The sequence below is a fragment of the Saccopteryx leptura genome, chromosome 3 (genome assembly GCF_036850995.1).
Source record: "Saccopteryx leptura isolate mSacLep1 chromosome 3, mSacLep1_pri_phased_curated, whole genome shotgun sequence".
Lineage (NCBI taxonomy): Eukaryota > Metazoa > Chordata > Mammalia > Chiroptera > Emballonuridae > Saccopteryx > Saccopteryx leptura.
This window is the reverse complement of record NC_089505.1, coordinates 242,286,775-242,310,619: the sequence shown is the minus strand read 5'-3', so window position 1 is coordinate 242,310,619 and position 23,845 is coordinate 242,286,775. Positions and strand designations below refer to the sequence as shown.

General features: G+C 47.9%; 1 protein-coding gene across 7 annotated transcripts; it reads right to left on the bottom strand.

The window, feature by feature from the left end:
* Positions 1–299: 299 nt before the first annotated feature.
* On the bottom strand, positions 300–23,356 carry LOXL3 (lysyl oxidase like 3). Of its 7 annotated transcripts, XM_066377899.1 has the most exons (17): positions 23,224–23,356; positions 21,419–21,743; positions 19,637–19,800; positions 18,787–19,001; positions 6,772–6,828; positions 6,090–6,149; positions 4,675–4,743; positions 3,292–3,517; positions 2,887–3,067; positions 2,595–2,749; positions 2,195–2,362; positions 1,910–2,072; positions 1,474–1,717; positions 1,261–1,376; positions 1,040–1,176; positions 838–949; positions 300–655 (listed from the first exon to the last, which is right to left on the bottom strand). In XM_066377899.1, the coding sequence occupies exons 2-17, from the start codon at positions 21,729–21,731 to the stop codon at positions 582–584; spliced, it is 2,454 nt and encodes an 817-aa protein (XP_066233996.1). In that variant the 5' UTR covers positions 21,732–21,743; positions 23,224–23,356; the 3' UTR covers positions 300–581. The 7 variants fall into 7 exon arrangements, with proteins under 7 accessions (XP_066233996.1, XP_066233997.1, XP_066233995.1 ...); XM_066377900.1 differs by lacking the exon at positions 6,090–6,149 and having other exon boundaries at positions 21,419–23,335; XM_066377898.1 differs by lacking the exons at positions 4,675–4,743; positions 23,224–23,356 and having other exon boundaries at positions 3,301–3,517; positions 21,419–21,746.
* Between the last annotated feature and the right edge of the window lie 489 nt (positions 23,357–23,845).

Genomic DNA, 23,845 nt, shown 5'->3' with positions numbered 1-23,845 from the left:
GCTTCTGCTCTGATTTCCACTTTGCTTTCCTGGCCTAGGCTCTGAGGACACCTGGACAGAAGATTAAATGAACCAGTGGGGGGGCAGGTTCCTCTAACCACCAGCACCAATCCCTGGGTTCTGAGGAATCACAAAAACACTTTTTATATAAAATAAAATTATACCTAGCAACACGTTATAGTAAAAAAAGGGGGGCACTGATTTCCCCCCCATAAAATGCTAGAGGTAAAGCTGTAGTCCCCCAAACTGAGGGGATATACTGGAGCTGACCATCCTGACCTCTGTATTCAAGAAAATGAGCTGCTGCTGTCTGTTGTTCAGGTGCTGCTCTTTGCAGCAAGCTCAGCTCAGTGCTGGGCCTGGGAGCCAGGATTCCCAATGCTTGGCCACAGATCCTGACAGCTGGCCTAGGAAGGAGGGTGATAACTTCTGCTTGACAGTTCCACATCCATAGTGCATGCTGGGTCAGTGTGATGGCCTGCTGAAATCAGGGGTTCCTTGGTAAGCTCCTGAGGTAATGGCAGCCTCAGACCCCTGCCATTGGGGGCCAGTGGTGGTTTGAGGAGGTGGGTATTGGCACCTTAGATGATCTGATTGCTGGTCTGGCCAGGGTAGCGCTCAAACCTCTTATTGGCCTCTTCACTGAAGGCATCACCTGTAAGGTGAATAGGTGGTTTGGGCAGGAAAACAGACCCATTGTGGGGAAGGGTGGGTGGAAGTGGAGAGGCTAGGAGGTCCAGAGATGAGTGGGAAGACAGAAACAACTTGGGGAGAAGAGAATGAAGGCCTTTCCCTCCCATTCCCCAGTCTTCCTGGGCTGCTCTTCCCACCAAATACCAATGTGGCAGTTGTGCACCCAGATGCGGTGTCCATCATATTTGCAGTTACATTTCATTGCATTGTTGGTAAAGTCACTTTCTGCTACTTCAAAATTGGGGTTGATGACCACCTGTGAGTGGGAGAAAGGCAATATAATTTAAAGGTGTCTTGAATAAACACTCCTCCCACTTGTCAGCTGGAAATCTCAGGCTCCAGGCACCTGCAGAATGTAGTTTCCTGGTTTCACATCTGTGATGTCAATCCACTGACAGTCAATGTCATGTCGGTAGAGATCCCAGCAACCCACGGTGATGCCCTGTTCTCCAAAGTTGGCACACTCATACCTCTTGGAGACATCTGGAGGGATTGGCGTGACATGTGTCAGTGTGAGGCAAGGTTGTGTGATGGAGATATTGTAGTCCATTCTAGGCCCCAACTCACCCTCCTGACACTCGGTGTCTTCTAGACAGAAACTAGCTTTATGGCCTTCAGCCACCTTGGTGCCATTGGGGGTCAGGATATCATAGTGAGTGAAGATGTCCATACTGTGGTAATGCCTGTGGGGACAAGAGACAAGGGAACCTTTGTTTGCTTCCCTGCCTCCAGCAGGCTCACCCTATAACCAGTAGCCTTGCACTTCTCCGTAACTCTCACCCATGACACTCATGCCACACCCAGGAGTGGCGCCCAGCCTTGGGCCTGAAGTCAGCTCGTCCCAGGTTGTGAATCTGGGAGGAGAATCGGAGTAGACGGCGGTGGCCATAAGGCCAGTTGGCTGAGCGTGCTGAGTGGGCCAGGCAGTTCTCCTCCGCAGCACAGTACAGCATGTGCAGGGGCCGGTCCTCGATGTAGGCGGTCTCCTGCACCAATGCTGCGTGCAATAGCAGATCTGATGCGGCTGTACCCAGGAAGGAAGGGGAGTGTTAGAAGTCACTGCCGAAGGGTGGGGACAGGTGGGGGTGCTTTCACCCCTTCCCCTGTAGAATGTGTCGAGAGTGGTTTTCCACAGAGGAGCACCCCTCCAGATTATAGCCCTCTCTCCGAGAGGGGTGGCCCAGAACCTCCCTTCCCTGGTGGCCTCTCCACTCACTCTCGGAGCAGATGACTCCAGCAGTGAAACGGGTTTCTTTCCTCTTGCAGGCGATTTGGGTGCCGTGATGAGCACACTGGTCCAGGGACAGCTCAGTCCCTGTGCAGTGCACTCCACTCATCACCACCTCTGTTACATTCCCTGAGTCCCAGTACCAGGTCTCCTGGAGACACATGTAAGTGTTTCTGTGAGGCCCTACCATCCAGCCTCCTGGGCCAAAGGACTCATTTCCACAGTCCTCTGCCCCAACCATGCTTCAGAGGCAACAGCCTTGGTTCCTCTCACCTGCAGGCCATGGTTGGCATAGCCCAGTCCGAGTTGCCTACAGGCCACCATGGCTTCTAGTGTCCCCCAGTCATCCCCACAGATGAGGCCCCAGCGAAGGGGCCCAGGTCCCCCTATTTGTAGCTCAACTCGCCCTTCATGTCTGCTGCGGCCCCCACTGAGTCGGATCTGTAGTGACAGAATGGAAGAGCTGGGAAAACAGGTTGGGACAGTGGGAGTCTATAGTAGGCAGCTGGTTAAAGGAGGATTCAGAGGCACATAAAGAGCGAGCAGTGGTCTCAGGTGGGAGCTGCAGGATTGCAGGGACCTAGGGTTGTGGTCTGGGGGTCATCCCATTCAGAGCATGACAAGGACCGGATAGGACACAAGACCCTGAACCAAGGTGGGAAGTATGACTGACCCTGGTCTCTACGCCAGTGTAGGGCAGATTGCATCGGACTCCAGCATCCTGGCCATGGGAACAGTCCTCAGCTGTGATGTTCTTGTGGGGACACTTCCAGAGGGAGGGTTCCTGTCCAGAGCATCGAACTTCACTCATGTGGATGGCACCCATGCCTAGGGTCAAAGGCCAAAGATCAGAGGTTGTAACTGGACCTTTGTCGTCTGTCCAGGAGTCTCCTTTCCAAGGATTATATTCCCCCAGGAGTGTGTACCTCTTCTTTCCCCATCCCTCCCATCTGCATCCCCCTCACCCTGTCCCATGCGGCCACCACTCAGAGCCTCTCGAGCACTCCCGAAGCCCAGCTCCCGACACACCACCGTGGCTGCCTGTAGATCCCACTTGCGGTCACAGACGGTACCCCATGTTCCAGCCTTCAGAACTTCCACCCGGCCCTCTCCAGGGTGGGCTCCACCCTTCAGACGCACTCGGGCCTATAGAGGAGAGAGAGACAGCCAAGTGGCAGTGAATGGGAATATCAGAACAGGGAGGGTTGAGCAGACCTGGAGATGAATGGTAGAAGGGATAGGAGTGGGGTCTCAGGTCTGTGGCCCACCCACTGGAAGGTTCCTCTCTGTCCTTAAAGGTTAGGGCTGTGCTTAGGAGTGGTCAGGCTAGGGAGTTCTCCACCTGGGGTGGGCAAGGTCATAGTCACTACCTCACACACCTCCCCCTGAGGTTTCGACTGTTGCTTCTTCTGGACACTGGATGCTGCGTAGAGAGGACCTGGCACACAGCTCACCACCGCAGGGGCACCCCCAGGGCACCTGGTGGTGTCATTGGCACGATAGAACTCGAAGGAGCAGAGGGAGAGGTGGGCCTCCGTACCCACGCACGCCACCCCATGCAGACCAAAGGAGTGTTGCTGCCGCTGGGCCAGCAGCCTGGAGGGACAGGAGTTGGGAGCAGTAGGGTGAAACAATGCTGCTGCCTCCGCTCACAACTCTCCTCCCATTCCATGCCTCCATCATGACCTAGCTCTCCACGACCACTTTATCCTTCTTCTCCTTTTCTCTGCTATGCTGCCCTCCAGAGACAAGGGAAATGGTGAGTTTCCAGGCCGAAGGAGCCTAAGTTACCCAGACTGCTGGGTCTTTGAGGACCTTCTGCAGTAGAAGAACCCCATGGAAAGGTGGTTGGTCTCGACTTGCCTGACAGAAACCTTGTTCCAAATGGTTTCATTTGGAGGACCTGATGGAGGCCAAGGCTGAAGCTGCTGTGCAAAGAGAACAGGAAGCTAGGACTGTCCAGTGGGAAGAGGTGGGCAGGGGGCGGCCGACATGAGGAGGAATCCTGAACAGCCAGAGTGGGCAGATCCTCTACCGTGCTCACACTGAAATAACTGAATAAGTCAGGATGCAAATGAGTAAGTCTTGGGTCTAAATGGTGCCTTAGAAGCCAGAGGGACTTCCAGGTTAGAGTATGACAGGCTGTTACAGGAAGAACAGACCAGGTGGTGGACACATGAAAGACTGGGGCTGGCATACGTAGGGATGGTGATGTATAAATGCAAGACACAAAAGTGAGAGGGACCACAGGGCCAGAGAAGGAGTGTGAATATGAACAACAATGCTAAAGAATCCCAAGATCTGAGCAGAGCTGTAGCCTTTAATGAGGCAGTCTGTGCTTCTGCAATTTAAACATAACAGAAAGAATGTTCCATGGCCACCTGATAAGGAAAATGGGGCCAAACTAGAGATGTTAAAATTTAGAATCACTGCAGAGAGATGCTTGAGAGAATGAGGGGATTTGTTACCCCAATGGAATGAGAGATAATAGCGAGACGTGCTAGAGTAGGGTATTCTTCCCAGGACAGTGGACCGAGCCCAGAGGGGAAAGGAACCAGCTGAGGCCTAGTATTGGTAGAGTGGGCCTGTGAAGCTGGACTGACAGTGAATTATTGCAGTAATGTGCCTCATCACTTTGATGTCAGAGGAAGGAAGGAACATGACGACTGAAGACATTGGCTAGAAGGACACAGAAACGAGGAAACGTTTATAAACACAGCAGACAAAGGAAGCCTCGACACTTGACAGAATACCTTTGGAAGCTCAGGATAAGCGGATTCTGAAGCTCAAAGAGATCAGGTACTCTCCAAAGTCCTGTTTGGCTGAAAATAAAAGTCAGAAAGGCCATCACAGAAAAAAGACATCTGTCTTCTGAACTCCCGCCTCCCCTTACCCCACAGCTAACAAAGTAAAAATGGCAACGTGCATTTTAATGTGGGGGTCAGGGAAGGCTAGAGTATGGCCATGTCGGGCAAAGATGACCCTAAGCTAAAAGGGACTACAAGAACACACCCAAATTTCATGGTCCTTTAAAGCCACCAGAGGGAGGAGCTAGAGAATAAGTGGGTGATAAGCTAGGAGATGAGTGGGTGATTTCAGAATGCACTGAAGAGAGGAGGGGACAACAGAAAGGGATGAATTCTCTATACGTCAGACACTGCTGAAGAAGTTATCAGGGAGACTTTACGTGTGCAAATGGCCTTTGGAAGCCTAGTAAGATGTAATCAGAGGTTGGAAAGGTTGGAAATTATCCGCTTCCTTGTGTTCTCTTAGAAGAAACCAAGGAGGAAATTTATGGAACTGGGAGCCTAATTGTACCAGTGGGGCCAGAGAGGATCCCATCTCTGGTAAAGTTTTCAGAGGGGACACTGGGTCTTACCGTAGCACTTATTTTTATTTATTTATTTTAGCAAAGAGAGAGAGAGAGAGAGAGGCAAGAAGGGAGAGAGATAAGAAGCATCAACTCGTAGTTGTGGCACTTGAATTGTTCACTGATTGCTTCTCATACCTGCCTTGACCAGGGGGCTCCAGCTGAGCCAGTGACCCCTTGCTCAAGCCAGCAACCTTGGGCTCAAGCCAGCGACCTTGAGCTTCAAGCCAGTGACCTTTGGGATTAAGCCAGCTACCATGGGATCATGTCGATGATCCTGTGTTCAAGCTGGTGAGCCTGTGCTCAAGCTGGCGACCTCGGGGTTTCAAATCTGGGACTTCAACATCCCAGGTTGACGCTCTATCCACTGTGCTACCACCAGTCAAGCCAGTAGCACTTATTTAAAAAATTAATCAAATAAAGGTAAAATGGGAACACTGATCCTTCAGAAAAACAACTTCTTAGGAGAGAGGCAAGCAAGGTGTCTGAAGGACAAAAGTGCCAGTGTTTCTACTAGAACTTATCAGGGGAAGATAAATGGGCATGTGAAACCAAGGTAGTCAGTGCGTGAACTCCTATAGAGAGTTGCAAAAATCCCATGAAAAGCATAATTCCCCAGAGACCAACATAAGGGCAAGCCTTACTTTACATTTCAGTGAATCTGGAAGGTGGCCTGTAACGGCTCCTGGTGCTCCTCCACCTCTTGGTGAAGGGCTCTATTGGACCCCTTCCAGACCAATCCCGGGCCTCAGCACCAGGGGCTCCCTCTCCTGTCCACCCAGCCTGAACTTTAGTTACCTCTTGATTGGCCCCCAGCCCACTCGGGGTTTGGGTTTGACTTTATGTTTGGTGATTGGTCTGAAAAAAGGAGAAAGAAGTTACTGGAAGTAGTGGTTACATGGCCCAGGAAAGGCAGAGGGTGATTTTTTTCTGTTTCTGGGAAGGATCCCTTATGCAGAGTGTGGAAAGGGGTCAAGTGAAGGTGGCCCAATGTGCCATGTACACTGACTGCTGCATACCACTGAACTGTATTTTAGGATCTCATGCTGTTCTCTGGATTCAGCAACAGTGATGAGAAATCTCGTTATGTCAGTCCAGGTGGGGGTGGGGAGAAGCTAAGAGGAAAGTTAAGGCAGGAGAATGGGAATGTGGGTGAATGAAGGGAGGTGAAAACTGGGGGAAGGGTAGGAAGCATGCAGGTGGCTCAGGCTGGAGTCCAAGCTATTTGGGGGAAATATAAAGATTAGGTGGCCTTTTCTCAGCCATTCCTACATCATTCCTCCTTGTGCTCCCTAAGATGAAAGCTCGCCCATTCACATGCCTGCCTCCCCTCCCCACCACCCCCTGGAATGGCCATTTTCGTTATATCCTTAATTCATTAGCTTGGGTTTTGGGATGGACATGGATAGGCTGCCTTCCATCCATCCACCTCCTGGGGCCACACGGTGTGCAGGAGGTCCCAGGGCTCTTGCCCCATTACCTTCCAAGGGGCTTGGGGCGTCGGGCCGAGGCTTTGGCCGCTCGCTTCCTCAACTTTCTGTGAGGATAAGACAATAGCAGAGTCAGGATCAATCTAGAACCAAGTGGAAAAGGCTAGTGCAGGGTTCCTGGTGGCAGGATGTTATAATAACATCAGATACTTTCAAGGCTCCACCCTCCACAGCTGTTTGGCCTCCTAAGCACACGACCAGGTGGTGAATAGCAGTGAAGGACATGGATTCAGGACTGATAGGGCCCCTATACCAGGATCCACAGAAATTAGGCTAAGGTAGATGGGGGATAGGACTCTTGGGTCAATATTAAAACTGATCTAAACCTAAAGGGAGGGCTAAGAGAAAGAATGCAAGTAGAAGGGTGTTAGGATTGTTAGGTTTGCCAGACTGACCAGGTGAGGAGAAAACTGGCCTGGTCATGTCTACGGAAGCAGACTGTCTTTTTACTCTTGCATGCTTCTAGCTTCTGGCATGTCCAGGCCTGAGGCTAGTGAACCAGGCCCAAGGTAGGAATATCTAAGGACATCAACTTGATTTGACAGGGGAATACTAAGCCAGGCTGCTTAGGACGACAGCACCTTTTCTGTCCAAGTTAAATCTCATATGCTTTAGTCACTCACAAACTGAGCTCATCTCCAAACTATTCTCAGGGAAATGTGTTTTTAATTGGCCTAAATATTTGACCTATTTTATTCTTTAAGGATTGTCTTAAGTTTGATGTCTGGAATCTAGATCTGTTTTTCCATTCATTCTCCCTTTGATTTCAAAGACTGTAATTTTGCTGCTTGTTTGTCCTGTTCAACTATGTGTGAATAAATGCAAGCCCTGTTTGTTTGTTCTTATACATTTTATTTATTTATATATTTTTAAAGAGATTGCATTCCTTTCTCTTCCATATGTCCCAACCTCCTGCCGTTAATATCTTTAAAAAATTATTTATTGCCTGACCTGTGATGGTGCAGTGGATAAAGTGTTGACCTGGAATGCTGAGGTCACTGGTTTGAAACCCCAGGCTTGCCTGGTCAAGGCGCATACAAGAAGCAACTACTATGAACTAATGCTTCCTGCTCCTACCCCCCACCCTTCTCTCTCCCCTTTCTCTCAAATCAATAAACAAAATCTTTTAAAAAATATTTATTGGGCCCTGGCTGGTTGGCTCAGTGGTAGAGCGTCGGCCTGGCGTGCAGAAGTCCCTGGGTTCAATTCCCGGCCAGGGCACACAGGAGAAGCGCCCATCTGCTTCTCCACCCCTTCCCCTCTCCTTCCTCTCTGTCTCTCTCTTCCCCTCCCGCAGCGAGGCTCCATTGGAGCAAAAGAGGGCCCGGGCGCTGGGCTGGGGATGGCTCCTTGGCCTCTGCCCCAGGCGCTGGAGTGGCTCTGGTCGCAACAGAGCGACCCTCCCCCCAGGGGCAGAGCGTCGCCCCTGGTGGGCATGCCGGGTGGATCCCGATCTGGCGCATGCGGGAGTCTGTCTGACTGTCTCTCCCCGTTTCCAGCTTCAGAAAAATACAAAAAAAAAAAAAAAAAAAAAAAAGAGAGAAAGCAATGAATGAACAGCTAAGGTGCTGCAACAAAGAATTGATGCTTGTCTCGCTCCCTTCCTGTCTGTCTATCCCTATCTGTCCCCTCTCTCTGAAAAAAAAAAAAAAAAATTATTGAGTTTCAGAGAGGATGGGAGAGAGAGGGAAACATCGATTTGTTGCTCTACCCATTTATGCACTCATTGGTTGACTCCTGTCTGTGCCTTCACTAGGGATCAAACCCACAACCCTGGTGTACTGGGACGATGCTCCAACTAACTGAACTACTTGGCCTGGGTGTTCTTATAAATTTTAAAATTCCCTGTTATCATTTCTTTGAACATCTTCTGCTGTTTCTCTTGAGAACGCATATTTGGATATATTATAAGATGTGCAGAGGCACTAAGATTTAATATATAGCTCCTAAGCAGGGTTGAAGCTTTTGAGTATTTCCTTCCCTGGCTTCTTTCTGAGGATGTACTTAGTTAGTCTTTATGCCAAAACTTTCAATATATCCAACATTGCTAGCCAAAAGTCTACAGTAGCTCTCAAGTCCCTTTCCTGAGACATTACTAAGAGTTTAGAGCCTTTCATCATGTAAGTATAGTATGAAACCTTTTCTCCAAATATCTTTTTCTCAGACATGTCTAAAATAAAATATACTTGGCACTTCCTTCTGCCAGTAACCCAGAGAGATCATCTTGATCTCCAGAGTCGTACTCAGAAATATGTAGTATCTAGAAATTTAGAAGTACAATAGTTTTCCCTTATCCATGGATGATTCATTCCAAGATCCCCAGTGCATGGCTGAAACTATGGGTAGTACCATACTCTATGTATATACCTTGTTTTTTCCTACACATATATATCTGTGATAAAGTTTAATTTCTAAATTAGGAACAGTAAGAGGTTAAGAATAATAACTATTAATAAAATAGAACAGTTATAACAATATACTATAATACAAATTATGTAAATGGCTTTGCAGCATTATTAAAGAAAGGGTAACTTGAACACAAGTCCTGTGATACTGCAACAGTGGATGTGATAACTTAGATGGCTACTAAGAGACTCACAGGCAGGAGGTACACATACTGTGGTTATGCTGGAGAGAGGGATGATTTGTGTCCCTTGTGGGACAGAGTGGATGGCATGAGATTTCATCACACTACTCAATATGACAAACAATTTAGAACTTATGAACTATTTATTTCTGAAATTTTTATTTAATATTTTTGGAACATGGTTGACAGCAGGTAACTGAAACTGAAAATCAAAGCAAAATCATGAATAAAGGGGTACTACTGCACCTCTTCCCCAGGTACTTAAGAACCTTATAAGATTTTTTACAGTATGGGGGTCCCCAAACTTTTTACACAGGGGGCCAGTTCACTGTCCCTCAGACTGTTGGAGGGCCACCACATACAGTGCTCCTCTCACTGACCACCAATGAAAGAGGTGCCCCTTCTGGAAATGCGGCGGGGGCCGCATGCGACCCGCGGGCGGTAGTTTGGGGATGCCTGGTATATATTATATGGCATACATAATTATAAATATTTTAAGGTAGAATTTAGGTATTATTAGTGACCTGGCACTTATGTAGGACCAGTACTGATATTTGTCTTGATTTACATTTCATTGTTTTTTTGGGGGGGTATTTTTCTGAAGCTGGAAACGGGGAGGCAGTCAGACTCCCGCATGCGCCAGACCGGGATCCACCCGGCACGCCCACCAGGGGGCGATGCTCTGCCCATCTGGGGCGTCGCTCTGTCGCGACCAGAGCCTGGGGCAGAGGCCAAGGAGCCATCCCCAGCGCCAGGGGCCATCTTTTGCTCCAATGGAGCCTCGGCTGCGGGAGGGGAAGAGAGAGACAGAGAGGAAGGAGAGGGGGAGGGGTGGAGAAGCAGATGGGTGCCTCTCCTGTGTGCCCTGGCCAGGAATCGAACCCGGGACTTCCACACACCAGGCTGACGCTCTACCACTGAGCCAACCGGCCAGGGCCGATTTACATTTCTTTATTCACAAGTGTGCTTGTTCTCTCATATTATTTGTTTTTTCAACCATCAAATAAAAAATCTACCTACACACACATCCTCTTCTCATTCCAACTATCTCTCTTCTCTATGGTGGCTCCCCCCAAATGTTTCTAAATTCTTTCTCTCCTTTTCAGTTGAGAAGTTGCACACAACCTCTCCTTCTCAACTGAATCCTTTTAAACATGTCCAGCTCTCTCCTGCGCACGCACACACACACACACACACACACACACACACACACACACCCTCTATCCTACATCTCTCTTCCTCTTCAAAGAAAAATTTATCATGAGTTGTCAACACCATCAATATATTCTCTCTTCCCACTCATTCCTTAACCTCTTCTTTCTGGTTTTCCCCATCCATCACTCTGCAATAATAATTCTAGTAGACCTTGTCTCCTTCATCTTATTGAACTCTTGGCAGCATGGGACACTCTGACTCCTTAGCTGTCAGAGCACCACTAGCCTGGTTAGATTCCTAATTCTCTTAATTCCAGTTGCTTTTCCTTGGCCTTTTTTGCAGGCTCCTCCTCTATCTAATCACTTAAATTTTTGGAGCTTTAAGGTGATTTTCAACCTTTTTTTTTTTTTTAATCTCATGGCACATATAAATTAATTACTAAAATTCTGTTGCACACCAAAAGATGTGTTTTGTTTTTTGCCTATCTGACAAAAAAAAAAAGTATAATTTTGATTTGTTCACATCTGATGGGTATTGCTGTGTTGGCTGTTGTAATTTTTTATTTGACAATCTAAGGGAAAAGGGGTCAGTGCCCCTGACTAAATAGTCAGGTATTGCGTGTTTTAAAATATTTTGTGGCATACTGGTTGAAAATCACTACTCTAAGGCATTATTTTCTCGTTCCATACCCTCTCTGTATGTTCTCATTGACACATAACCTTGTATAATCCATTGTCTTCTCGATGTTTCTACTTAGGTAGCTTAAAGTTATATAAAATGTAATGTAGGTCTAAAAAATTAAAAAAAAAAATTTCTTTCAGCAAAATCCACTCCAGAAACTAGGAGTCAACCTTAGTACTTCTCTCTTCTTTGGTTCCTAAAGTCAACCCATAACCAAGTCTTGTCAATTTTGCTTCCTAAATACCTCTCTAATCCATCCACTCTTGCTCTTTGGCAAACCATTCTCAGAGATGGTCAAAGTGATCTGTTGGAGCCACAACCTTACCATGTCCTCTTATAGCTCTCCTCATTTAGACAATTTAGTGCTTTCCCATTACGTTTACCACAAAGACCCAAATCCTTAACATAGCCTATAACATCGTCTATGATCTCGTGCCTAATTAACTCTTGCTACCTCTGTGCTTTCAGAACCTTGCACAGTGCTTTCCATTTAAGCTCCTAGAAGGTCAATTTCTTTGCCTGTGAAAGGGCAGTAGGTAAATAGTTTAATAATCTGTACATTCTTTTCCTCTTCTAAAATTCTATAATGTTCATGTGTTTTAGGGCAGAATTACCAAATCAAGTTTTAAAATGATAGATACATCATATTCTGTTTGTCCCATTCCTCAAATCTCACCGACTTCTACTAAAACCTAGCAGATACATCTTCTTTTCTTTTTTTAAAATTAATATATATATATTTTTTTACAGAGACAGAGAGAGAGTCAGAGTGAGGGATAGACAGGGACAGACAGACAGGAACGAAGAGATGAAAAGCATCAATCATTAGTTTTTCGTTGCGCATTGCGACACCTTAGTTGTTCATTGATTGCTTTCTCATATGCGCCTTGACCGTGGGCCTTCAGCAGACCGAGCAACCCCTTGCTTGAGCCAGCAACCTTGGGTCCAAGCTGGTGAATTTTTGCTCAAACCAGATGAGCCCGTGCTCAAACTGGCAACCTCGGGGTCTTGAACCTGGGTCTTCCTCATCCCAGTCCGATGCTCTATCCACTGCGCCACCACCTGGTCAAGCACATCTTCTTTTCTTGAGAAAGGCAAAGTTGTTTATAAATATCTTGCCTTTTATAATTGTATTACCTATGAGAATGCCTCTTGTCTGGCTTTACCTGTGAAAGAAGATCTATATCAGCATCTCCCAGGAGTCCAATAATCTTTTTCTCTACTAAGAATTACCTCCGGCCTGACCAGGTGGTGGCGCAGTGGATAGAGCGTCAGACTGGGGTGCGGAAGGACCCAGGTTCGAGGTCACCAGCTTGAGCGCGGGCTCATCTGGTTTGAGCAAAAGCTCATCAGCTTGGACCCTGGCTCAAGCAAGGGGTACTCAGTCTGCTGAAGGCCCGCGGTCAAGGCACATATGAGAAACCAATCAATGAACAACTAAGGTGTTGCAACGCGCAACAAAAAACTAATGATTGATGTTTCTCATCTCTCCGTTCCTGTCTGTCTGTCCCTGTCTCTCTCTCTCTGACTCTCTCTCTGTCCCTGTAAAAAAAAAAAAAAAGAATTACCTCCATACTTAGTATATCTCATTCTCCAGCTTTCATCCCAGACTCAGTAAGAGAGTCCAATACACACACAAATATTCCTGATCTCTGAAAATTACCTTTCTGTGCATGCCTAGGAACAATTCCTGAAACTCAAGCTTCTCAAGGATGGCCCACTTCCAAAGCTATTTTACAAATATATATCTATATCTATCTAACTATAGCTCTATCTATCTATCTATCTATCTATCTATATTTTTGGTGACAGAGAGACAGAGAGAGGGACAGGGACAGACAGACAGGAAGGGAGAGAAATGAGAAGCATCATTCTTCGCTGCAGCTCCTTAGTTGTTCATTGATTGCTTTCTCATATGTGCCTTGACTGAGGGGCTCCAGCAGAGCTAGTGACCCATTGCTAAAGCCAGCGACCTTGGGTTCAAGACAGTGACCTTGGGCTTTAAGCCAACAACCTTTGGGCTCAAGCCAGTGACCATGGGGTCATGTCAATAATCCCATGCTCAAGCTAGCGATCCCATACTCAAGTTGGTGAGCCAACACTCAAGCTAGATGAGCCTGTGCTCAAACCAGCAACCTCGGGGTTTTGAACCTGGCTCCTCTGCATCCCAGTCCAACGCTCTATCCACTGTGCCACCGCCTGGTCAGGCTAAAGCTATTTTATATTAACTTGAAGCCTAGACAATGCTGATGACACCAATCTTTTTTCGAGCAGCTTCAGAATCATTTTAGGTATCTCTGCTCTTATTTTTTATATTCTATCAGTCATCCTACATCTGTCCATTCCCCTCCCTGCTTGTTGTCACCCTCCGAATAAGCTTCATTTTTATAAAAACTCCTAACTTGTCTTTTTGCACCTAGAACCTCATCATCCAATTCACTCCTCTGCCAACTCATCAGGTAAACTTTAAGAACCACTGGCCTTATGTTTATTGAGCTTTTGATTTTTTTTTATAAAGACGTATATACTCCAAAAATATCTCACTGGCCTTATTTTTATCACTGTCCCATTTTATTTTTAATTTTTCCATAAGATAAAGCCAAACTCTGCAATCTGGCATAAAAGGTGTTCTATTTTTCTGGCCTTATATTATTCATTCAGCTCTTCTACTATAAACTCTCTACTGTAGTCAACTGTCTTACCAAATGTATCCTGTTCATCATCATCTCTGTTGGGATCAACAATGACTTTCACATCACTAAATTTGGTGTTTGCTTGTCAGTCCTTATGTTTTTAGACCCATCAGCAGCACTGACTCAGCTGGTCACTCTTCCTTCCTTGAAGCACTTTACCTGGCTTCCAAAGGTCATTATACTTATCCAATTGTTTTGTTTTTTTCTGCTCACCTCACTGTTTGCCTTTCACCTTATCTTCCTGACTTCATATGTTTAAACTTCCCAAGATTGAGGCCTTGGACCTCTTTTTTTTTTTTTTTTTAACACTCTCTCCCTTGGTAATGTTGTCCAGTTTAGTATTTTATTTTAATTTTTATTTACCGACTTTAGAGAGAGAAGAGAGATGGAGGGAAAATTATCAATCTTCTGTTCCATTTAGTTGTGCATCCATTGGTTGATATGTGCCCTGACTGGGAATGAATCCCGTAACCCTGGTGTATCGGGACAATGCTCCAATTGAGCTACTTGGCCAGGGCCAATTTTAGGATTTTAAATACTTTTATTCACCTGAACTCTAGTCATATACCCAATTGCCTACATAGCCTTACCATTTCAATATCTTAAAGAATCTCATATTTAACACATCTGATAAGTTATATATATGCCCTCCCCACCATCCCTACCCTGCCACCCCCTTCCCTATGTCCTTACACAAAACATGCTCTATCCACTGTCTTATCAAATGAGGCTAGCTCCATACTTAGCTTAGGCCAAAAACCTTGGAATGATTTTAATTTCTCTCCTTCTCTCACACCACATTGAATCCCTCAGCAAATCGTATTGGCTCCACCTTCAACTATACACAGAATTTGATAATTTTTAACCATGTTCACTGGCTCATTTTCTTTACTTGACTTTGAGGAGGCAGTAACTTCCTAACTCATCTTCCTGCCTTTGATTCTACCACATCCCTCACAGTCGATTTTTTTTTTTTTTTTAGAGAGATAGAAAGCCAGATAGACAGGAAGGAGAGAAGTGATTAGTATCAACTCGTAGTTGTTGAACCTTAGTTGATCATTGATTGCTTTCTTATACATGCCTTGACTGGGGGACTCCAGCTGAGCCAGTGACCTCTTGCTCAAGCCAGCAACCTTTGGCTCAAGTCAGTGACCTTCGGGCTCAAGCCAGTAAACATGGGGTCACATTTATGATCCCATGCTCAAGCTGGCGACCCCACACTCAAGCTGGTGAGCCTGCACTCAAGCCAGATGAGCCTGTGTTCAAGCCTTGGAGGTTCAAATCTGAGACTCAGCATCCCAGGTTGACACTCTATCCAAGCACCACTGCCAGTCAGGCTCCTAGTCTATTCTTAATAAAGCAGAAAAAACATCTTTAAAAATGGAAGATTTCACGCTTCTGCTCAAAATCTATCTCACATAGTGTAAAAGTGAAAGTCCCCTAAATGGTTCCCTATTTTTTCACTACCTTCTTCTACATGACATCTACCATTTTCTTCCTTGTTCACTTAGCTCTAGCCCCTGTGGCCTCCTAGAGCATGACAAGAATGTCCTCACCCCCAACACACTCCCCAGGACTTTTTCATTTATGATCCCTGTTCCTGAAAATGCTGGTCTGGATTTCTGCATAGCTTGTGCCTCATTTCCTTTAAATCTTTTTTCAAATGATGCCCTCTCAAAGAGGCCTCCATGAACACTCTGTTTAAAACTGCAATCCCACTACCACTTCCTAACATCTTCCCTGTTTTATTTTATTTTATTATTATTTTTTTTTTTGTATTTTTCTGAAGTTGGAAACGGGGAGGCAGTCAGACAGACTCCCGGATGTGCCTGACCAGGATCCACCCCGCACGCCCACCAGGGGGCAATGCTCTGCCCATCTGGGCCTTTGCTCTGTTGCAACCAGAGCCATTCTAGCACCTGAGGCAGAGGCCATAGAGCCATCCTCAGTGCCGGGGTCAACTTTGCTCCAGTGGAGCCTTGGCTGCGGGAGGGGAAGAGAGAGACATAGAGGAAGGAGAGGGGAAAGGATGGAGAAGCAGATGGGCGCTTCTCCTGTGTGCCCTGGCTGGGAATCGAACCTGGGACTCCTGCACGCCAGGCCAACGCTCTACCACTGAGCCAACCGGCCAGGGCTCCTGTTTTATTTTTAATGATTACTCTCTTTGCCATTCTTACATTTTGTAATTTTACTCATTTTCCAATTCTTCTTTAGTCCATGAGATCAGGGATTTTTTTTTGTCTGTTTTGTTCATTCTTGAATCGCTAGTCCCTAACACACAGTAGGCACTCAATAAATAAATATTGAATGAACAAATCTCTACACCTTTGTTGATGCTATCCTCTTCCCTTCAAATATCTGCTGTTTAAATCAGACTCAGCTTTCAGAACCTGGTGTTTGGATTAGGAAAGATAAAGAACAAACACAGAGAAAGAAATACAGCTCCAAGATAGATAATAGAGGAGCAAAGCACATAGATGTTTTAAAACAGTTGTGTCTCTAGACCAGATAAAGTATATTCTTGAGGCTGAAAGAACTTTCTTCCCTCCCTCCCTCCCTTCCTTCCTTTCCTTCCCTTCCCTTCCCCTTCCTTCCTTCCTCTCTCTCTCTTTCCTCTTTCTTTCTTTTTCTTTCCTTTCTTTTCCTTTTCTTTTCTTTTTTCTTTCTTTCTTTCTTTCTTTCTTTCTTTCTTTCTTTCTTTCTTTCTTTCTTTCTTTCTTTCTTTCTTTCTTTCTTCTTTCTCTTCTTTCTTTCTTTCGTGAGAAGCAGGGAGGCAGAGAGACTCCCACATGTGCCGCAACCAGGATCCACCCAGCAAGCTAGATACAGACAATGCTCTGCCCATCTGGGGCCATTGCTCCATTGCTTGCCAACGGAACTATTTCAGTGCCTGAAGCAGAAGCCATGAAGCCATCCTCAGTGCCTGGGGCAATTTACTCAAACTGTTTGAGTCATGGCTGCAGGAGGAAAAGAGAGAGAGAGAAGGGAGAGGGGTGGAGAACCAAATGGACACTTCTCCTGTGAGCCCTGACTGGGAATCTTAATGGGGACACCCACAGGCAGGGCCTATGCTCTATTGCTGAGCCAACTGACCAGGGCCTGAAAGAACTTTCAGATGTGTCTCAGAGGCAAGGCAAGGATAATCTAAGCAAGTATAGGGAAGACTGGAGGTTGGAGAATGTATTGACTTTCAAAAAGAAGAAAAAGGATTCCTCAACCTACAGATAAGTAACATTCTAGAGTAAGTTATGAAATAGGAAGTTTGTGAACATTGAGGAAAAATTATGGTGATCCTTAGAGACCTACAAGGCTTTCAGTAAAAATTAGCTCAAACCACCATGATTTTTTTTGAATGATTACTAGAGAATGGCTATGAACACAGTGTATCTGGATTTTAGCAAAGACTAAGAAAATATCCCATGATTTCATTACAGGATAAGATAGTGAAATGTTGGCTACATAATTGCAGTGTTCAGTTTGTTCCCAATGGGTGGAAAAAATATTCTACAACTAATGATTTAAAGGCCTGGAGGAAAGTTTCATAAGAAAAGTCATAAACATTTCAACAATTTTAGCAGCCAATCTGATGAAATCAGAAGGCATAGCTATCATATCTGTCTACCAGAGGAGGCTGGGAGGGATGACACATGGAAAATAATGTCAAAATTCAAGATACTCTCATGGGATCATCATGGCTTTTATACTGGTTTTAAAATGATGCAGCAAACCCAGTAAACTCAACATAGATTTAGGTTCAAACAGGCTGCTCTATCAGAATCAAGGATAAGGAAAGACTCGAATTGGTTTCAGGTGATTACAAGTCCAGTCTGAACAGTGGGATGCTGCCCCAACAGTAAGGCAATGCAAAAAAATCTAGGCATGCTTTAATCTAAGTTGAGCATTTCCGCTGTTCCCTTTTCTGATCAGAGTATGTCAGACCGCGTCAGAAGTAGTGTGCCCAGTGGAAGGTCACCTAGATGTCAAAAGGTCTTTCTGCAAAACTGACATATGGAAATGCTAGGAAAATAAGCATTTTTAGACTGCAAAAATGGATTATAGCGAGACTAAAGATTTCCAAATTTCTCAAAATGACTAAACTAGATGCTCCAGGGAAGCGAGATTTTAGTGTAAACAAGAGCCAGTCACCAGTGTGATCCCTTATTCTGGAAGCTGGTTCGTACGTACACCAGGAATCCCCGGCAGGTGGAGAGAACCCCCGAAGCCTCTGCCGAAGGATATTCTAGAAAACATTCCGAGGAAGCCTAAGGGCCCGCGCACTCACAAACGAGTCCCGCGGGCGGCCTGGACCCAGGAGGGGCCGCCCTCCCCCTCCGGCTCTTTGGGATTGGCCCTAGGGCGGGACACACCGCCCCGCGGGCAACACAGGCCTGGTCATAATCCTCAGGCTCAGCGCGCCTTGCCCTGCGCTGCACACACCAGGCGCCGCTTCGGCAGGGCGTGTCCTCGCCTTCTCTTAATGTAGACCCGGGATCCCCGCCGCGCCGGCGCGGTAACCTTAACGGTTCGCGGGACCGCGGCGGCTGGGCGCGGCCTCGAGGTCGGGTGCGCGCCCGGGGCAGGGACTCCGCCTGCCAAACGCTGGCGTCACCGCACCGACGCTCCTCCCGTAGCCACTCGCCCCGCCCCGGCTTCGGACACAAGAAAGCAGGAAGCTAACTGGTCCCCTTGCAGACCGGCTTGGGGTAGCCCTTCAAGGTCCCACACTATTTCTCACCTCCCCATCCTAGCAACGGCCTCCCCTTTCCCCCACTATTCCAGAGCTCCGCCCCCCGCCCCGTGCCTGCACCCTCTTAGAGATCTCTCAACCCCATTCTTTAAGAGGCACCCCTCCACCGAAGTCTGCTCTGCCATCGCCTACAACCCTTCACCTGTAGAAAGCCGTGTTGACCCTCTTTTCGCTGGGGAAGCCCAGCATCCCGCAGACCACGTGGCTGTTGTGGGCGCTCCAGCCTTTGTCACACACTTTCAACCAGCCATCGGGAAGCCTGACTTCGACCAGTCCTTCAGTCACTGGCAGGGGTCTCCTGCCCCGCCCAACTGCTGGTCGAAGTCGCACTTCCTCCACTTGCAGATGATGGTCTACCTGAGGATGGACCACAACAGAGGAAGGAATCCTAGTAGCACCTTTCACATGTCCTGCCACCCTTAAGGAACCCCGATGGATTGTGCTTCCTGCAGACCCAAATGGGGGCAGGGGCTGAAACAGGGCTGAGAGAGATGTCATACTGCGTCGGTGGTGTACTGACTAGGGTGTGGGGGTGCTGACTCTCCTACAACCACAATAGTGGAAGGATGCGCTGTGAGGTGCCCTGAGACATGACCAAGGGTGCTGAAGAGGCTGAGGAAGGAGCACCTGTCTGCCACAGAGGAAGTGGCACTGAAGGAGGGGGGAAACTAAGAATGGAGATGTTCCAAGATAAAACAGGGTGTTCTGTGGACCAGGGATAAAGTTGGAGAGGTTCCTGCCAGGTTTATTAACGCTGAAACAAATCTGGACTTTATAGCATCTAGGAGCTCTACCATTTGCCCCCACCCACCCCAGCCCCCAGCTTCCTACCAGCCCAAATTATCCCATGGGACATATGGAATCCCCTACCTTCTATTATTTCTTCTGACCATATTTAACACCCCACAGCCCTTTCTGTTTGGCCATCCTGGATGGCCAGTGTGAGTGTGTGTGTGTGTGTGTGTGTGTGTGTGTGTGTGTGAACTGCAGACCTCGATGACATTGGAGTCAGAGAAGCCAGGGAGGCGCTGGTCCTTGCAAATGACCCCAGCATCCTCATCGTGGGTACAGTCACTGTTCCCCCAGCCCCTGGAGGCACATTCAGTCACACTCTGCTCAGTCCCACGACAGTTCAGGTTGTCCAGCCAGATGTGGCCTATGGAGGGAGAGATGAATGGACAGAGAGGCTTGGAGAGGTAGGATGGGGGGAGTGATGGGGGAGATGGGGAGGGTGAGTGCGGAGGCCTCACATTTGGCCAGGATGATCCCATTTTCCTCACACTTGGCTATGATCCCTTTTTTCTGGTAAGATAATGGGTGGGGAACGGACAGGGGACCCTGGAGGGAATAGGAAAGGAGGCATAGGGTTGATGATGATCTGGGGATACTTGGGAACTTTGTATGATGAATAAAAATCCAAGAGTCAACATTGAAATTCTTCTCAGTTCTTACCCACTCAATGATAAGTAACTACAATTAACCAAGTACCTATTGTGTGCAAGGCACTCTGCCCTGGGGTGTACATGTGTGATCGTTCTTAGAACAGAGCTACCAGAACATATTATCACCATTTTATATAAAGAAACAGAGGTTTAGAGAAGTTAAGTAACTTGCCTAAGACTACACAGCCAATGGGGACTTAGGAGTTTGAGTCATTTGTGAGACTCCCATGTGTCTGTCCTCACTGTACTTTCACATTACCCCTTGTTCTCTCTGTCTGGACCTTAATGAAGTGTCACGGACTTCCTTTCAAAATTGGATGGGCCCTCAAGGGTTGTCTTTCTCAGCTACTGGTGCAGAGATCCCTGATGCATATCCTAACAGGGCTTCCCCAGCTTCTGCTGGGGCACCTACCTCATGCCTCACCAGGCTGTTAGAACCATTACAAAGTCCTGTGAGTCTTTATGACTTTCCCCTACCAGGCTTGATTCAGTCTTTTGATGCCACCCAAAAAATCCATCAGCCACATGACTGTCCTCATGTTTAAAGACAACTTCATGTAGTTTGTTATCCAGGTCTTTTTTCTTTGCATATCAAAACGCCCTGGTTTCTTCAGCTACTCCTTGAAACTTCAAATCTTTTACATCTGGGCAGCTCTCCTCTGAAAATATTTCTATTTTCTACCATCTTTTTAAAAATGTGACACGTACAAGAGACACTTTATTCCAGAAGTGGTCTAGCCAGTGGGAATTGGGATATCAGCTGCAGACTGCACCAGCTTCTGTCTGTCAATCCCATTGTGGGCTCATCTAGTGCAAGCACCCCCAGCCCTCAGTTGGAATTGCTCCTAAGCTTCTACTACCCACATTCATACTTGCCCTAGTCAGTTCCAGCTTGTTGGTTTCAGCTCTGGCCTATAATGTGACTTTGTCAGCTGCAGTATCTGTGATCCAGTCTGGCTTTGGGTCATCAGACATCATTTACCTATTTTCAGTTTCCCATGGGAGCAACTAACTGTATGTGAACTGTACAGGGTTCACTTTATCAGCACTGTGCTAGTGCAGGGCTTTGGAGAATCATACTTTGTTCAGCAGAAAGGAACTTAGATATCATCTAGTCTTTTGTGCACATGGGGCATCTGAGGCTTCAGAGAAGGCATTGACTAAGCTAAAATCACACAACTCTGAGAAGGGACTATGTTGGCTGGTTTGTCACCCATGGGTTTGCTTGACACTGGCTATTCTTAGTGTTTGTGTCCCTGTGGTTTTGCCATCTTGATATTCTCTCTCCCTGCACTTAGGCACTACCTAGGCTACACCTGGAGCAGTGCTCACCTGTTCCAGGGCCATATTTGGCGCTGTGCGTCCAGCCTGTAGCTTCTGTGAAGCCCAGCTCCCGGCAGAGGACATGGGCTGCCTGTAGCGTGAAGTCGTCATCACAGATGGTGCCCCATTCACCAGCTCGCTGTATCTCTACTCGGCCCTCGAAGGGCTTCCTGGGGAAGCCAGCCAGCCGGAACCGCAGCCCCTGGCTCCCAGCCCTCTTCTCAGGGGCCGTGGATGGGGATGGCGATCCCAGGCATGAGCTGCACAGCAGGCACAGCAGCAGCCTCCATGGGCTCCACCACCAGACACTGCCAGGTCGCATGGCAGAGAAAGCCTGGGTGGCCCCAGAGAGAGTATGTGTGAGAGAAACTGAGATTGAGCCTGGCCCAGTTCTGAGAGAGAAATCATGAAAGGAAAAGAGATACTTAGTAAGACCAGAGACAGAGAGACAGGCGGAAAGAAAGGCAGGGACTAAGGCAGTGAGAGAGAAACACACACTAAATAGGGCCTGAAACACAGTTAAGGAGGTGCAGACTGAGAGATTCAGATTGGGGAGAGGGAGAGAGAAATAAAGAAGAAGAAGAGAGAGGGGGGAGAGGGGGAGGAGGAGGAGGGAGGAGAGGAAAGGGAGAGTGATAAAGCTGCCCCTCCCTTTTGTAGAGTTAAATTCTCACTATTAGTTATTAATGTGTAACAATGACCTTCCCTAGCTCTACAATTATCATCTTCACTACTTGCACTCTCAATATAGAGACCCAGAGATCAAAAGACAATGATTAGAGACCAAGAGATAAGAATAGTGAGATAAAGAGAGACTGAGCAAGAGACACAAAGAGGAAGACCCAGACAGACAGGATGTGAGAGGAAGGGAAATTATGGGAATGAAAAGAGAGACAGCAAGAGAGTAAGACTGAGAGAGAGAGAGAGAGAGAGAGAGAGAGAGAGTGTTGAAGATGGACAGAGGTGATGGGGAGAGAGCCAAGCACACAGAGTTGGGGAGTGGCTGACAGAGACAGGCAACAGGTGAAGAGGAGAGGGACAGAGGAGCCAAGAAGCAGAGGCCAGAGGGACTCAGATGACCCCATTCATCCACTCAGACAGAGGACAGACAGCTACAGATTGTGGTGAGGAGCAGGCAAGGGGGACTTAGGAGACCCTCAGATCTAGGGTCCCATGAATGGAGGGCAAGCCCAGAGTTCTATCTGGGCAGATTCTGAGGCAGAGAGACGCAGAGACTGGAGTACATGGAAAGACCACTGCATGCCCTACCAGGCACACAGGCTCTCACGTGTCCTACAGGGTGAAGGGGCCCAGGAGGGCCAGGCCTCAAGCTGGGTGCTGAGGTGGGGGGGATTGGGGCTTGTCCAAGCCTCCTGCCAACATCTCCACTGCTGTCACCGGGCAACCGGAGGGCTGGGGCACCATTCAACTTCTCAGTGAAGGCCTTCCCTCTTCTGGGGCTGAGAACAGCTCCTCTACAGCAGGGTAGGGGTGAGGGGGAACATGCTTCCCCAGACTCAAACAACCCAACAGGACAGCTTTGTTCTGGGAACATTTTGGCTTGGGGGTCCAGGGGTTGGGCCTCACAGAGGAGTCCCTAGCCTTAGGGGACTTACAGTTGCCCTATTTGGAAAACCATGCAGCAGCTCCCCCCTTCCGCCAATATCTGCCTCCTCTCTATAATCTTCTTGTCTCACTCTCCTTTGACAATAGAACCTTCAGTTAGTTGGCTTCCCCTCGACTCTATCCCACCTCACCCCTTTGCCCTGGTCCCTCCACCATCCTTCCTCGCGCCGGCAGCGTGACTCCCCTACCTTTGGCTGAGCAGGGGCCCTAGACGCTGGGAGAAGAGTCCTGGTCCTGAAGATCAGTCCTAGGACTTCCAAAAAAAAGTGCTCGGCCAGGGGAGACAGGACCCCCCCTTCCCCCTCTCCTTTAGTCCCTCCCACGTCCCCTTGAGCCCTCCCACATTCCGCCTTCTCCCTGAATTCCTCCCAGGCCAGGTCCCTCCTCTAGGTCCTCCCTCCCTGGTGGAGCTAGCTGGCCGCTGTTGCTCCCCCTCCCCCTCCCCCCGTCCCTCCCGTCCCCTCCTGGCCGGCTCAATGAAGCTTTCTTATCCTTCGGGTTGGAGGCCGGGCAGCTGCGGTCAGGGAGGTGGGCACGCAAGAGGCCACGGGGCAGCGGACCGGCCCAGGCGGCGGCCCGTGTGGCGGCGGGAGGCTGCGGCCCCGCTCCGCGCTCCGGGAAGCCTTCCAGTCCCCAGCCCCTCCTCCACGTCCTCGGCTCAAGGGAGAGTAAACAGCCAGACTGGGGGCGGGTCTGGTCAGGGGAACTGAGGCTAGGAGAGCCCACGTGGCCCCTCTGGTTCCTCAAGGTGTCCGTCAGTATTTTCCAGGTGATGTCACAGCCTTCACTCTTATGTCACGTTGAGCATAT